At 45.5% G+C, this 17,189-nt stretch overlaps 1 protein-coding gene across 1 annotated transcript in view; it reads left to right on the top strand.

Moving 5' to 3' along the window:
* DERA (deoxyribose-phosphate aldolase) overlaps window positions 1-17,189 on the top strand; it is a 49,099-nt gene that overhangs the window by 28,453 nt on the left and 3,457 nt on the right. Inside the window, exons 7-8 of the mRNA XM_081880160.1 lie at window positions 10,108-10,220; window positions 14,349-14,498. Of these exons, the coding sequence (XP_081736286.1) occupies window positions 10,108-10,220; window positions 14,349-14,498 (263 nt within the window). The remainder of the gene's footprint in view (window positions 1-10,107; window positions 10,221-14,348; window positions 14,499-17,189) is intronic.

The following is a 17,189-nucleotide window of genomic DNA, read 5'->3' as shown; positions in this document are numbered from 1 at the left end:
CCTTCTTGCTCATGGCCCCCTGCCTGCAAAATGCCCTCTGAAGTTATTTTGGCACCTGGTGAAGAAGCTTCCCCCCTTTCCAGGCCCTCTGTCTTCTAGCATAGAATTATACTTACCATTCACCCCTTAGTCTCAATACTGTGTCATCCAGGGGTGAGAGACTTGTGACCTTCCTGTCGTTGTTGGGGCTCCAGCCCCAGCCAGCATGGCCAAGAGTCTGGGATGATGGGAATTGTAGTCCAGCCATGTCTGGAGTGCTCCTGGTTCCCCATCCCTGATCTCATACAAGCTGGCTGTGAAGTTCTGTTTTTCACACTGAATTGTTGGGTTGTGTCTTCTCTGCTGCCGTTTTCCCGATTTTGATTTATTGTTTGTTTGTCCATATTTGTTGGGTTTTTATGTTTCTTTGTTTTTATTGCCTTGTAGTAAACCACCCTGGGAGTTGTCTGTTGTTTTAGCGAAGGGCTGGCATAAAATTATTTTAAATAAACTTGCAGCCAGGAATGCTAAATGCAGCTTCCCTCCTGTGTTTACAGCGATCACTCAGCAGTGCTCTGATTTTGTGTGTGGCGATTGTGCTTCAGCAGAACTGCATATGGTAGTTTCCTGTATATGCAACACAGACACGGAGGAAACGGTAGATGTTCTAGTGCAGAGTGTCTGGGACTGACTGGATGAGGAAGAGTGGTGGGAGCCGCCTGCCCAAAAGCCCCCCCAGGGAGGGCACAGAAGAAGAAGACTTTAGGTCCTGGGTCCTGGTGGTGGGACACTATAAAGGGCAGTCTGCAGAAGGAAGGAGCTGGGAGGTGCTGGAAGTAGGGGGTTTGAGCGATCAAGGGGGGTCAGGAGAAGGAGGACCTTACAGGACAGGGCCAGAGGCTGAGAGTCACAGTGCAATCACAGACTCAGAGAGAAGTCAGATTGCCCCAGCTATGCAGCAGCAGCTGCAGCAGCAGAACAGTCCGAGTCCTGCTGGCTCACCTCCCACTCTGACTCCTCAGTCGAGGAGAGTCCTGCACAGTGTGGAGCAATAGGCCAGACAGGCCCAGAGGAGGAGCTCACCCGCTCGATGCAGCCTTCGTCTGCTTGGGAGGAATCCAGAGTGATAAGCTAGAAGGGGAGGGTGGAGCTAGTGGTCTGTTTCAGCGGCATAAAAAAGGTAGAGGGATACGGGTGGTGCTGTAGTCTAAACCACTGAGCCTCTTGGGCTTGCTGATCGGAAGGTTGGAGGTTCGAATCCCTGCGACAGGGTGAGCTCCCGTTGCTCTGTCCCAGCTCCTGCCAACCTAGCAGTTTGAAAGCACGCCAGTGCAAGTAGATAAATAGGTACCACTGTGGCGGGAAGGTAAATGGCATTTCCGTGCGCTCTGGTTTCTGTCACAGTGTTCCATTGCGCCAGACGCGGTTTAGTCCTGCTGGCCACAGGACCCGGAAAGCTGTCTGTGGACAAATGCTGGCTCCCTCGGCCTGGAAGCAAGATGAGTGCCGCAACACCATAGCCACCTTTGACTGAACTTAACCATCCAGGGGTCATTTACATTTTACCTTTTCAGGGGCATCTTAGCTGGAGTATTGCGAACCAGAGTGTTGTTATTTTCTGTTGATAAAGAAGAAGAAGAAGAAGAAGAGTTTGGATTTGATATCCCGCCTTTCACTCCCCTTAAGGAGTCTCAAAGCGGCTCACATTCTCCTTTCCCTTCCTCCCCCACAACAAACACTCTGTGGGGTGAGTGGGGCTGAGAGACTTCAAAGAAGTGTGACTGGCCCAAGGTCACCCAGCAGCTGCATGTGGAGGAGCGGGGAATCAAACCTGGTTCCCCAGATTAGAGACTACCACTCTTAACCACTACACCACACTGGCTCTCCAGTGCTAATTGCACTGGAGCTAATTGCATTAGATCTCCTTAAGAACCACTGAAATTCCTTATAAAAAGTAAAGGTAAAGGGACCCCTGACCATTAGGTCCAGTCGTGACCAACTCTGGGGTTGCGGCGCTCATCTCGCTTTATTGGCCGAGGGAGCCGGCGTACAGCTTCCGGGTCATGTGGCCAGCATGACTAAGCCACTTCTGGCGAACCAGAGCAGCGCACGGAAACACCGTTTACCTTCCTGCCGGAGAGGTACCTATTTATCTACTTGTACTTCAACGTGCTTTCGAACTGCTAGGTTGGCAGGAGCAGGGACCAAGCAATGGGAGCTCACCCCATCGCGGGGATTTGAACCGCCAACCTTCTGATCGGCAAGTCCTAGGATCTGTGGTTTAACCCACAGCGCCACCCACGTCCCGAAATTCCTTATAGATATATTCTATATAGAGTATAGAATATTCTATATTCCTTATAGATATGGGGGTAGATACTGAAATGTGCATGGACACAGTCCCCCTGCCTCTCCCACCCACCTTTCCATGCCCCCCTCCCTCATTATGGAAAGACAGCCTGTAAACTCGTAGGGGCCGGCACTTGTCCCATGATATCCGATTCTGTAGAACGCCATGTATGCTCATGGCGCTGTGGAAATGGATAGCTAACAAGGACAAACATTTGCTTTTGTAAGTTTCATCAGTTATATCCCTTGCAAATAATTTTTTTAATGTCTTTGGTGCAGACTTTGTGTGTGTGGGAGGGTGGGCTGACACAGTCGAGGCATTTATACTTAAAGCCTAAAGGTTTCAAAGCAAAGATAACTTCTTCCTTCCTTCAAGGCATGAACTTTTATTGCAATTCGAGTGCTTTTATCAGAAACCATTGAAAAATACACTCAAGTTGACATTGAAGTGTGGTGATCTTGGTTGCGTGTGTGTGTTTTTTTAAAAAATATATCTGCCTTTTTTAAAAAAAGTTATGTTTAAAATTCATAGCACTTTCAGAGCCTGATAAAGGAGCCTAATTTCCCGGCTTGCTTTGTTCAGTGTAATATATTTTTTCTAAATCCATTTCAAGCAGCTCATTTTTCCATTTCAGCAACTTTCCTCCAAGTTTGGTAGACAATAGGCTTTTATTAATAAAATTAGTTAACAACTTACTGCTGACACTGGAAAGCATCAAAGTTAAATCGAGTTGCTGGAAATGTTCCGTAGCTCCGTGCAATATAAGTTGAAGGGAATGGTCTGGGAACATCCGGCATTGTTGCTTTGTTGAAGCTGAGCTGGTATGGACTCGATTGGGAGAGACTGCCAGAGAGCCCCATATAAGTTCCTCAGAGCTATTCAAGGAAGGCTAGGTTACGAGCAAATGAATACATTTGGAAGATGGGCTTAAAAATAAAAAGTTGTATCATATACACCAAATCTCAGAAACATAACAAGCTACCTTGTCAGATCACTAATCCATCTAGTTTAGCATTGTCAGCACCTATGCTGATTAGGAGTGGCTCCTAATTAGGATTTTCAGCCAGGACATTCCTGGTCCCACCTGGAAATGCCAGGGATTGAACCTAGAACCTTTTGGGTTCAAAGCAGATGCACTGTCATTGAGCTACAGCCCTTTCCACTACTGTCCCTGCCATGGTGGGTAGTCAGTGTTGGCCTGAGGTTAAGCAAGGTGTCCATCTTAGGTTAAGACCATACAAGTAATCTGACCCTGGCTATATGTCAGGAAGATTTTGGGCACCACATGGCAGGACAGAGTCTCAAACAATAATGTGCTCTCCCAAAGTGCATGTTCCCAGCATGATTGCAATGGTGTCTCAGTGACGTCTATGCTGGCTTCGTCATGTCCACAGAATGGACGAGGGCAGGATCCCCAAGGATGTGCTCTATGGAGAGCTGGCTTTAGGCACCAAGCCCAATGGCAGACCAACTCTGTGTAATAAAGGTGTCTTCAGATATGACATGAAGACAGGCGACAGTAACTCTGCCATGTGGGAATCCCTTGCAGATGACCTCAGACTGCCTGGAGACAGACAGTCAAGGTTGTGTATCCACAGCAGTGACCAGAGGAGGAATGACGGCTCGGAGGAGAGAAGGAATGCCCTGGTGCATCTGGAACAGCACAACCGGACGCCTTTATCTGCCACAGCTGCAACAAAACATGTCTCTCCCGCATCTGTCTCTACAGCCACAGCAGGCGTTGAAACTCTCCAACTGCATGACTTCACCCCTGATGCCACACTCTTCCATTGTCTCTTGAGACAGACGGATGCCAACAAATGAAAATGTCTCTTCCCCCAGGCCTCTGTAAGATTCCCGCCTGCCACTCCCTGCTGATACTGCTGTTGTGTTAATCTGTTTCATTATGGGAGTTTTGTGTCGTTTTATTAATATGTTAAGTCAAGTTTCTTGTTCAGTTGTTGCATATACTATATTTTAGTTAGCCGCCCTGAGCTCCCTTTAGGAGAATGCATGGTGTGTGTGTGTGTGTGTGTGTGCGTGTGTTTGTGTGTGACTGTGTGTGTGATTCCATTCTGAAGGAAATCAGCCCTAAGTGCTCACTGGAAGGACAGATCCTGCAGCTGAGGCTCCAATACTTTGGCCACCTCATGAGAAGGGAAGACTCCCTGGAAAAGACCCAGATGTTGGGAAAGATGGAGGGCACAAGGAGAAGGGGACGACAGAGGACGAGATGGTTGGACAGTGTTCTCAAAGCTACAAACATGAGTCTGACCAAACTGCGGGAGGCAGTGGAAGACAGGAGGGCCTGCCGTGCTCTCTGGTCTGTGGGGTCACGAAGAGTCGGGCACAACTAAACGACTAAACAACAACAACAACAAGTGTGTGTGATATACGTGTTTATGCATCCTAACCACTGGATCTATTTAACGAAAGGGAGGAAGGAAAATGCATTAACTCAATAGGATCAACACTTTATAGCAAATGCTTACCACTGGATCCCTCCTTGGTTCCTTGGGTTTAAAGGCCTCATATCTTTGGCCTTTTGGGAATACGAGACAGACAGCAAAGTGACTAATGTGTTTTTTTGTTGTTTTTTTAATGATCCAAATTAAAATAGTCAATTCCAGTTCTGTGCAAGCTCAGGAGTTCCATGTACCTTGACTCATGAGGATGTGTCTATGCATGCGGGGGGGGGGGGGGGAGTGTTTGCTGTTCCAGGTCAGCCAACAAAACGTATCAGGCCGGCCTTGGTTGGGTTGAAACAGCATTGAGGAATCTCCAGCTTGCATACCTCAGGGCCATGCCAGACTACCCCACTGGACCCAAGAGGCCATTTCAGTCAAGCCAGGGCAGCCTGCCCCTACATTTGGCATCGTATATGATCTCAGGTGTGGGGCAGTTTAAAATGCAGTTGGGTTGAAAGGGTGGGGGTTTGCAGGCCCTGCTGGTCAGCGGAGCCTGCAAAGCCCCATGTGACGTGCTGTGCAAGGGGCTTTGAAACCACAAGCAGCCTTAAGAACCTAAGAAGGACCCAACCGGGGAAGGGAGGGTGGGGTCTGGAAATCCAAAGGTGTATTAAAATATTTTGATTTTTTCTATCTTCTTTTCTTTTTATGTCGTCACTAGTATTGAAATGGGGAATTCGTGGAAGGAGAACTGGGCCGATCTTAGAAAAAGTTTTTAAGTATAATGATTGATGTATATATGTTAAAAGTTGATATATAAAGTGAATTTAATATAATAACAAACTAAGGTTGAAAATTTAGGGAGAAGAACTTGTTGAACAAATTTTTGGTCAGGGAATACAAGAAGGGGAGGCGAGGGGAAGTTCTGGAAAGAAGGTGTTGAAAATATGGATTGTAAATGTTGAATTTTTCTTTTTTTTTTTCTTTTTTTCGGTTTATGTATTATTTGAAATTCTAATAAATATTATTATTTTTTGAAAAAAAAGAACCTAAGAAGGACCCAAGCAGATGCCTGCAGAAAGTCTGCAAGCAGGATGTGAGTGCAGCAGCCCTTGTGCTCTCTGCAGGCTTTCTTGCGAGACTTGATTCACATAGGTTGGGGGATATAAGATCCCCAGCAGGATCCTCACCCCTTACACTCACGGGTGGAGGGAGGAATGTGTTGCTTTTGGTTAACACTCCATCGCGGGGCCATCCAATTTGGACTTTCATTAGTGCGGTTGAAAGGATTGCAGTGAAAGCTGTGATACAAAAGATACAGCCAGATTGCTCTGCATTATTTTAAATTGCAGACTGTGTCCTTATTCTTTATTAAGAGTAAAGTAACTTTAAGCAGTCTGAGGTTATCAGGAGATAATCACGTCCCCAGGGTCTTTATGGCACTTTGAAACGTAAGGATTGTGATTACTCTGTGATTGCTATGCTGCTTATTATTCTTAACTGCTTAATAATGGGACCATAATATTGTTTTTGGATATAGCTAGCTGAAAACCACTCTCCCAGTTTTAATCATGTAAATGGTTACCGTTTTTACAAATGGAAAAGGAGTTTGGGGGCCATTGTTTGAACTGAGTGGCATAGTGGTGAGTTCACGTTGTAGTCTTCCTTCTGTTTCTAGACGTAGGCCAGGAAGGATTTAAAAGAAACCACAAAAACACGTGACCCAAAATGACTTTTCCAAAAGGTTGTATGCATTTTCCTTCTGCTTGCTCCCCAATTTCTCTTATAGGAAACCCACCCTGGGGGATTTATATTTTCTCACCCAATGTGGTAGGATTCATCAGCTGGAACTTAAATACTTAAAGTCTTCCAAAACTGCATCCTTAAACTGCGGTCCTGACATTCTTTGGCCTGGCCTGCTTCTCCTTCATTTCTTGCTACAGTTTGTGCAGCCAGATGTTGACCCAGTATGTGTGGCAGCTGTGAAAAAGATAAAAGTCTATGCTTGAGATCACTACGAAAGGAAAACTGCTGATAACCGTAATGGCATTATACAAATCTATGGTGCAACCATGTTTGGAATACTGTGTGCAGTTCCGGTTGCCTCACCTCAGAAATGATATCGTAGAATTGGGAGGTGTTCAGAAATGTGCAACCAAAATGTTCAGGAGGACAGAGTGACTCAACTATGGGATCTTCTCCAGGAGGTAGTGATGGCCACCAACTTGGATGTCTTCAGAAGAGGATTACTAATGGCTGCTAACCCTGATGACTATGTTCTCCGCCAGCTGTTGGAGGCAACATGCCTCTGAATACCATTTGATGGGAATCGAGTGGAACACTGGAAATTGCCTGATGCTGAGTCAAATCCATTGGTTCATCCACCTCTACAGTGGCTCTCCTGATTGAAGTGCAGAGTGTTTGAGGGCCGGGACATTCATAGGGAAACCAAAACGCTTGTTTACAAAGCTATTGTACTGCCAAACTTACTGTATGCTTGTGAAACATGGACAACTGGGAAACGCTGGCCTGCAAGCGCTCCAGTTGGAGAACAGCCTTTCCCTAAGGTGTCATGGGCTTTGAAGACATTCAAACTCAGGACAAGAGGGAGAAATGCGCTAAGAGGAAGGCACATTTGGCAAACCCTCACCGGGATCAACTCCCACCCGGAAATTTATGTCCCCACTGTGGAAGGACGTGTGGATCCAGAATTGGCCTCCACAGTCACTTATGGACTCACTTTTAAAACCATGTTTATGGAAGATAATCTTACTTGGCTATGAGTGATTGCCGAAGAAGAAGAAGAAGAAGAAGAAGAAGAAGAAGAAGAAGAAGAAGAAGACGACGACGACAGTGGCCAACAGAGGCTGTCTGGGGTTTCACGCAAGGTTCTCCACTAGCCCTACCTGAAGATGCCAGGCATTCAACTTGGGACCTTCTGCATGCAAGGAAGAAGATGCTGTATCACAGAAGAACGGTCCTTCCATACTGCCGTGGAATCAGATTCTCAACCTGTTCTCTGTTCCTAAACTTTGCCCTTTATATTACCACTCTTTTTTTAAAAAAGGCACTGACATCTGAACAATATGACCAGAAATACGTTATTTATAAAGCTAGTGTGAATTATGTTTAATGGCCTCCATTTTAAAGCAAGCCATTTGCTTCTCTCCCTCCTTCCCCCCTCCGCCTTTTTCCAAAGTCTCTGTTTTCATTAGTAGAATATAAAATGTTAATAATACCTTTATACTGTAGTGCTCAGGAGCAACATTTTTCTTCCATGTTCTTTATGGAATCCTGCTAGCAAGCTCTCACTCGTATCATAAATAGAATTTGTTCCACGAAATAAAAAAATGTATTGTTTTCTTTGTTAGAAGATGCTGCTAAATTGGCTGTATGTTTGATAATCACATCTCAAGCTGATTATTCTGCTAATAGCCTTAAGATATTATTTTTTATAAAAAAAATAAAAATAAGTGCATCACTATAGTCCTAATACTAGTATTTTTTGTGGAAAAAAAAATCCCTTCTTGTTTCTGCAAAGTCTGAATGAGATTTTCAGAATTGAATAATAATTTGATCCGTTAATCTTTTGAAGCTAGTAATTTTATTTTCCCTTCTTTGCAGTCTCCAAGGCTCACAAATGAATAGAGCTTCATTACTGGAGCCTCCGTTTAATAACCATTATCCATTATCTTGTAATTAAGACTCCCTGTAACGAATCATGAGGACAATGCAAAAATACATAGTACATTTCTTTAATGAACTGGAAAATGTTCATCTTGTTCTATTTAGTAATGAGTTGCTGAATAGTCGTTAAATCCACTGGAGAATGGAGCGAGATGGATTTTGAAGACTATCTTTGAGTTTGTGGTTAATCTATTAGAATTAAAATTTCATCTTCTATTTTTATCAACAGCCGATTAGAAGGCCTTCTGTTTGACCAAATTGATTAGGGGACCCTATACAAGGGCAGATGTTGTTTAATGAAAGTTTTTAATGAAACTGTACCATAGAGGTTTCTAATTACCAGACTTATAAAAGCTTTGACTTACCTTACCCTGCAAAGAGGAGGAGGGGTGGTGGTGGTGGAAATATTGTGCTAAAGGGCTTAAATGCCACAATTAAATGAAATACAGGGAAAAGTAGGAGTTGGTGCGAGGAAGTTTGGCTTACTTGTCTGAAGAAGAGGTCATCAACTAAAGAGAGAGCTCAGTGAGAGGCAGTAGTTTGGTGGTAGATGGCACCCAACTGAAGGCTGTTAGTTTGACCTTCCCTTCATTCAGTGCCAGCCAGCATGGGCAATGGCCAGGATGATGGTAGCCCAAAACATCTGGAGGGCATCTGCTTGGGGACTGCTTCTTTTTACATGCAGAAGCTGTCCTTCACCACTGAGCCAGAGTCTCATGTGGACCTTTGGAATAGGTTGTCCTAGTAATAAGGCAGCTTCCTATGTTCTTCTCTTGAAATTCATTTCTGACACTGTATCGTTATGCTAGCCAAGAAGGAAATACTGGAAAAATTTGCAGGAACCCAAAGGTTTTCAGAATTAAAAATTTAAAAAAGTGTTTAGGATAATATACTGAAATTGGGATCGGGAATCCAAAAACAGCCCTGAAGGATTGCCAAGGGCCGGGGTGGAATGGAGTATCCTGAAAAAGGTGTGGCTGGCTGGCTGGGATCCTGAACAGGAGCACTCCACAGTATAAAATTTAAGTATGTAAGACAAGTCTGCTGGATGAGACCAATGGCCTATCTAGTCCAGCATCCTCTTCTCACATTGGCCAACTAGATGCCTGTGGGAAATCCACAAAAGGGAACATTCCAATTCCTACTTCTTTCTTTTCCTAGTTTGTTAAGGTGTTAAATTCATATGACAAATCTAAAGCTTATTGTACACAAACTTCTCGCTTTCTGAACACAGGAAATCGTTTGTTAGGTCAGCGTTTGCACAAAGAGCCCTCAATTTCCACCATTTCCTATGGGGGCATTTCTAATCTGTGGTCTCCCTCCATGGTTTCATCTGAAAAATGGCTGCAGCCAACCAGCAAAAGAGAGAAAATTGATTTGTCCAATCTCTCCTGCTCTCTGATTTGTCTGATCTCTCTCCCTGTTCCCTCTCTCTGGGGTTCCTGCCCAAAAATTTCAGCTGTCAACCAGCTAACAAGTAAGGAAGTAGGCAAACTCCGGCTGTTCAGATATCTGAATCATCTGTGTGCCCAGCGAGGTTTGGGCGTAATTCTTTATGTTTGGATAACTGAATTTTCAGCTAAGGAGCATTCTGATAGCGGGATGTGCACATACTAAGAACCAGAATGATAATTTTTCTGACACATCTGTTTATTACTTCTTTTTTTATTCTCACCCTTGCAGGTTCTGATTTTATCAAGACTTCCACAGGAAAAGAAACCGTTAATGCTACCTTTCCCGTTGGGCTTGTCATGGTGAGAGCTATTAGAGACTTCTTCTGGAAAACTGGCTGTAAGGTAACTTCATACCCTCTCCATCTTTCCATTGTAGACTGTGTTCTCGAAAGCAATGTTGGTGTGATGCGCAGGCTTTGGACCATGGGTGGGGAATTATTGTAATTATTAAATTTAATTGTTGTTGTTGTTGCCACCCACCTGACTGGGTTGCCCCAGCCACTCTGGGTGGCTTCCAACATTAAGCACAGCAAAACATCAGACATTAAAAGCTTCCCTGTGGCCCTCCAGACTTTGTTGGACTCCAAGTCCCATGAGCCCAAACCCAGCATGGCTAGTGGTCGGGAATTATGAGAGTTGTGATCTAGCAACATTTAGAAGGCTACAGGTTCCTCTATCTGTGCTTTAGGGTCTGTAAACTGCCAGACTTATGTATTAACTACATTTTTATCCTGCCGCTCCACCAAGGTGTCATGGGTGGCATAAACTGTTTCTCCCCACATTGTTTTCCTCATGACAACCCTGTAAGCAAGGTTAGACTGAAAGATGGTGACTAGACCCAGGTCACCCAAGTGAGCTTCCTGGCACAGTGGGTGATTTGAACTGGTGTCTCCTCAGAGCCAGTGTGGTGTAGTGGTTAAGAGCAGTGGATTCATAATCTGGTGAACCGGGTTCACGTCTCTGCTCCTCCACATGCAGCTGCTGGGTGACCTTGGGCTAGTCACACTTCTTTGAAGTCTCTCAGCCTCACCTCACAGGAGTGTTTGTTGTGGGGGAGGAAGGGAAAGGAGATTGTTAGCCGCTTTGAGACTCCATCGGGTAGTGATAAAGCAGGATATCAAATCCAAACTCCTCCTCCTCCTCTTCTTCTTCTTCCTCCTAGCCTGATACTCTAACCCAGTGTTTCTCAATCTTGGGTCCCAAGCTGTTGTTGGACTACAACTCCCATCATCCCAGACCACTGATTGTGCTAGCTAGGGATGATGGGAGTTGTAGTCCAACAACAGCTCGGGACCCAAGTTTGAGCTACACTCCTCTAAGTTATACACCACACCACACTGACCGGCTGTGACACAGAGCTGTAGTGCTTTGTCTTTGAACGGAAGCCCAGAGACAGCCAGAGGGTTCATAAGGAATAGGAAACTTAGTTTGTTTGAAGACCTTTTATCTCAGAAGAATGAGAAGCAAATATCTCCAATCTGGTATTCTAATAGAAAACTCATTCTCTTGACTTATGTAGCCAAAGCAGCACCATATGGCCACAAGGGGGTGATATTAGTAGCTTTGCAGAGGCTTGCAGAAGTACAAATACATTTGGAGGAAAAATACTACAACAACGAAGGTTGCGAACCCTGAAAACACCCCAGTGAGGACTGTGTGTGCTTGGTGGCCACTGGACGCTGACTGACTGATGGGGAGGAAAAGTGGGCAGGAGCGGGGATAGAATGGGAAATAGCATAATTGCAGAGTTTGTAGAAGAGCATTCTATGCAGCAACATTTTGTTGCTGGTGCGGCTTGTTTCCTGGTCCTGTGTATGTGGAAGGGTGGGAGGCATAGAGTTCAGCAGTAGGTATAACCGGGCTGTGTCGTCCTGTACTTCCTCTCTGATTCTTGCAAGAGAACCACTTCTTCACTAGGGACTTCCACATCACTCCTTCAGCCTTTTATTCAACGGTCACTCTTCTGAGTTTCACTTGAAACATGTTTTGGGGTGGTGGTGGAGAAATGTTCGCTCAATTCTTCAGTCAGGGTGGTGAGAGCATCACCACCTTGATATCTGGCCATGTTGGCACTGGGTTTGAGGGAATCTTTGTGCAAGATGTCCTCGGTATGCCCTGCTCTTGGAACAGGCCTGCGTCCTCCTGAATGCTGCTGAGGGGGAGGGTGTGGCAAGCTCCTCTTTGCTCCTGTCACTGTGCTCTTACTTGGAGAAATAGCAGGCGAACAGGCTGGGGCAGCCAAGAGGTGGAGCAGAAGGGGCAGGGGGCTCCAGATGTCTGCTTTGGGGCTGTTCTTCCTCGTTGAGCGATGAGCTCAGCAGTGCAGAAGCTTCGTTGGTACCCTGGACAGCTCCATGCAGGGCTCAATAACGAGCAGAGCAGGAATGTTGTTTCAGCAGCAGTCACCGTCTGACCGAACCTCAAATAAGAGGAGCAGCTCTGCCTCAGTCGAATCCTTGGTCTCCTCCCCTGAAGATGGGAGATGTGACCCCAGGGTCATGACCCAGCCCTTCCGCTTGGGGATGGATCTCATCACGTACCAATAATGCCTACTCCTGCTGCTGCCAGCATTGGCATATAAACACGCACCTGGCTCCTTTGGCAGATACTTGGGCACCTCATAGAAGGCGCCATCTTTTTTTTGTGTGCTGCTGTGGCAACTATTGTGTATTGTCTCAAGTCTCTGTGGTAATTTGGTGGTGGTAGCACATGTAATTTGGTCCTTCGCCTTGCCTCCGTGGAGGTTTTGCATGTCATTAAAATAACTGTTTAATTTATCATTCATTTAAGCAGACTTTATGATATGTGTGTGTGCTTAAAGTTCTATTAACCAAAAGTGTGTGGTGCATGCACCTGCTCAGGAAATAATAATAAAAAAATTAGATGTAAACTGAGTTTATATCCTTTTTATTAAACGAAGACAATTTTATCACTGACGAGAGATTTCTAAATGGTTTCCTTAACAAACCAATTTGGCTGCCGTACAGATGCTTTTCCAACAAGGCGTTGGCCAATAAAAACAGGTTAATGTAGAAATTAAACTTCTTCCGAGGACAGAAGCGGGTTGCAGGGTAACATTTATTGAATGATAAGCTGCGGCGGTGATATGAAAAGTGTGCAGCATAATGGGAAATAATCTTTTCCTGTCATTATTGAAGGACACACACAAATTGGTTTTTCTGTTGGGAAATCCCCCAGTCCAGAGAAACTTATTACTTTTAATAATATAAGGTGACGAGAAAAAATTCTCAAGGAGATGAACTTATTAAACAAAATAATGAAATGCTGTGAAACAGCAGGGGGAAAGTAGCCCAACTTTTTCAGCTCTTGAATGAAACATTTATTATATATAGATATGTGTGTGTGTGTGGTGCATTCTGGCAGTCAGATGGATTCTGTAGAAAGTCGGCAAACAGAATGAGAGACAGGATAGTAATAGGTAGCTCTGGGTGAAAATAAATGTAATTATTTGGGGGGAACATGAATGTTTTAACTAAAAGAAACCAAACCCAAGATGGCAGCCAGAATCCAGAGGGTCGCAGATAGAGCTACCTTTTGTATATCTCTGCTTCTGAGGCCCACTTCTCGGTGCATTCCTGAAAGTTGTGGGAACATGAGGAGGAGCCTCCTGTACATTATATGAAACTGCCTGACACAGAGTCAGACCATTGGTCCATCTAGCTCAGTGCATAAACTGATTTGCAGCAACTCGGGGGTTTCATGTAGGGGATTGAACCTGGAACCTTGTACATTTAAAACAGATGTTTGCCCACTGAGCCTATAGCTCTCCCCTTGAGGAAAGGTCATGGAGAGGAACTGTGTTTGGGGAAAAGTAAGGCGGACAAGCTAGAGAGCTGTTGCGGCCCTGTGTACAGCAGAGACAGGGAGTCTGAAATACCAAATTATGAACATGGTACTATCAATTTTCTGTTTCTTTTTAAATACAGTCATATCTTGGCTCCCGAACGCCTTGCGAGACGCAAGTTTTGGCTCCCGAACGCAGCAAACCCGGAAGTGATTGTTCCGGTTTGCAAAAGTTCTTTGGAACCCAAACGTCCTCTGCGTCTTCCGATTGGCTGCTGGAGCTTCCTTCAGCCAATTGGAAGCCGTGCCTTGGTTCTCGAACGTTTTGGAAGTCAAACGGGCTTCCAGAACGGATTCCTTGACTGTATGTGTTACGCTTTTACAGAGCTGAATAAAAATCATAGGATATAAATGCCTGAACCAAAAGGGGCTAAGTAGGGAATTCATATAGAAGCGAGTTCCATAGATGAGAGGCCACCACAGATAAGGCCTCATCTCTTGAGCTTGACAGCCTTCTAAGTTTTTCTGGGGCGCATGTAGACAGAGTCTCCAGTGGGGGCAGGATAGCATCATACAGATATTGTATACAGATATGCAGATTCCTATCTAGGCCAACTTCCTGTATTTTTAAATTTCCTGTTTCCTGTTCTTCTTTCTTAAATCAAGGTTGGCTTTAAGCCTGCGGGAGGCATTCGCACGGCCAAAGATGCCCTGATCTGGCTCTCGCTGATGAAGGAGGAACTAGGAGATGAGTGGCTAAAGCCAGAACTCTTTCGCCTGGGGGCCAGCACTTTGCTGGGAGATATTGAGAGACAGGTTAGTATTCCTACTTCTTGCTTCTTTGGCGATCACTTGTAGCTGAGTAAGATTGTCTTCCATGAACACGGTTTTAACAGAAAGTCTGTAAGTGACTGTGGAGGCCAATTCTGGATTCACATGCCCTTCCACGGTGGGGACATAGGTTTCTGGGAGGGAGTTGATCACGGTGAGGGTTTACCCAGCATGTTTTCCTCTTAGCATGTTTCTTCCTTGCATCCTGAGTTTGAGCATCTTCAAAGCCCATGACACCTTTGGTAAAGGCTGTTCTCCAATTCGAGAGCTCACAGGCCAGTGTTTCCCAGTTGTTGGCGTTTATACTACATTTTTAAGGTTGTTATTCCTCCTAATGGTATATTATTCCCCCCCCCCCATAAAAAACCATGTGGTTTTGACTTTTGTAGTACAGTGGTACCTCTGGTTGCGAACGGGATCTGTTCCGGAGCCCCCTTCGCAACATGAGCAGAATGCAACCTGCATCTGCACATGCGCAGGTCGCGATTCGCTGCTTCTGGCCATGCGCATGACGTCATTTTGAGCGTCTGCACATGTGCGAGTGGCGAAACCCGGAAGTAACCCTTTCCGGTACTTCCGGGTTGCTGCGGGACGCAGCCTGAAACGTTTAACCTGAAGCAAACGCAACAAGAGGTATGACTGTACAGACTTTAAAAATTGCCTTTTGAGAGCTTTCATTTTCTTACACTGCTGCTTATAACGGAGCCTTGCTTTTAATTGGCGGTCTTTACCAATTAGTTCTGATCCACCTCATTTGGGGAGGCAAGGTGGTTCTGCACAGTAGTAATATGTTCATTTTGTACCATGTTAGCCATCATATAGGAATAACCCATGGGTAGATCTTGCGCTGTGCATTTGTGATGCCACAGGTTCAGTTCCCACCATCTGCTTTTCAAGAGACCCCAGACAAGCAGCATAAGTCTTGGCTCTTCTTGCCATTTCCTCCCCCCTCCCTTTCCTCTATCCACAGCTTTATTAATTTATTTCAAGTGCTGGAAGGCTTTTAATGGAGAGCACTTGTGTTGCATGCAGAAGGTCGCAGGTTTAATCCCTGACATCTCCATTAAAAAAACCCCAGGCAGTGGATGATGGAATAGCAGAAGCCATCAAACCCAATATTGTTGACTCTGGCTGGAAGCAGCTCTCACAGATCTTAGGTCTATTCCCCACCAACCACCACCTGATCCTTTTAAATGGAGATGGGGGGGGGGACCTGAACTTTTCTGCATACAAAGCCCCACACACTCTCCAGCTGAGCAATGGGAAACCACTGCCAGTCTAAGTTGACAACTCTAGGCTTGATGGACAAGCAGCCTGACTCAGTATAGGGCACTTTCCTATTTTCCTTTCAAAAAAATACAGTGGTACCTCAGGTTAAGTACTTAATTCGTTCCGGAGGTCCGTTCTTAACCTGAAACTGTTCTTAACCTGAAGCACCACTTTAGCTAATGGGACCTCCTGCTGCTGCCACGCTGCCAGAGCAAGATTTCTGTTCTCATCCTGAAGCAAAGTTCTTAAACCGAGGTACTATTTCTGGGTCTGTAACCTGAAGCGTACGTAACCTGAAGCGTATGTAACCCGAGGTACCACTGAAGTTTAAAAAAATCTGTTGCCAAATGTGTGTGTGGATCATAGAATTGTAGAGTTGGAAGAGACCCCAAGGATCACCTTCCTGCAATGCATTAATATGCAGCTGTTCCATATGGGGATCGAACCTGTAACCTTGGGCTCCATCAGCACCAAACTCTACCCAACTAAGGCCACCATCTGCACTACACATTTAAAGCAGTATCATGCCACTTTTAAGAGCCACAACGTCCCCCAAACAATCCTGGGAAGTATTATTTTGTTAAGCGTGCTGTTAAAAGGTAAAGGGACCCCTGACCATTAGGTCCAGACGTGGCCGACTCTGGGGTTGTGGCACTCATCTTGCTTTATTGGCCGAGGGAGCTGGTGTACAGCTTCCAGGTCATGTGGCCAGCATAATTAAGCCACTTCTGGCGAACCAGAGCAGCGCACGGAAACGCCATTTACCTTCCCGCCAGTGCAGTACCTATTTATCTACTTGCACTCTGACGTGCTTTCAAACTGCAAGGTTGGCAGGAGCAGGGACCGAGCAACGGGAGCTCACCCCGTCGTGGGGATTTGAACCGCCAGCCTTCTGATCAGCAAGAGCTAGGCTCTGTGGTTTAACCCACAGTGCCACCCGCATCCCTTAAGTGTGTTGTTAGGAGACCCCATTTCCTCTCACAAAGCTACGATTCCCAGTGTTCCCTGGGAAGAGAAGGATTGATTTGCTAAACCTTTCTGGGATTGTAGCTCTCTGAGAGGAATGGGGTTTTTTTTTGCAGCCCCCACTGGAAGCATGTAATGTGCGAAGCGGAAGACTTTCTGGGGGAGGGGGGCAAGCCCCAGGACTGACTGCGATGGCTGATCCTTCACACCCCACATGCTTTGCGTGATTTCAGGTTTGAGTAAGTGCATCAGCCCCAAGTAACTTTGCCACCGCTGAGGCTTATCATATTGATGGCACAGTCACGAGAGTTGCTCTGGGAGATGGATTCGGATGTGCAAAAAATGTAAACGGGAAGGCAACAGTCACATAAAGGGGAAAGGAGAGAACCTCTCGGGACACAGATGTAGTACAGTGGTACCTCTGGTTACATATGTTTCAGG

This window comes from Podarcis erhardii (genome assembly GCF_964252035.2).
Source record: "Podarcis erhardii genome assembly, chromosome: 10".
In the NCBI taxonomy this organism is placed as follows: domain Eukaryota; kingdom Metazoa; phylum Chordata; class Lepidosauria; order Squamata; family Lacertidae; genus Podarcis; species Podarcis erhardii.
The sequence above is the reverse complement of the archived record's forward strand: the minus strand, read 5'-3'. Positions and strand labels throughout refer to the sequence as shown.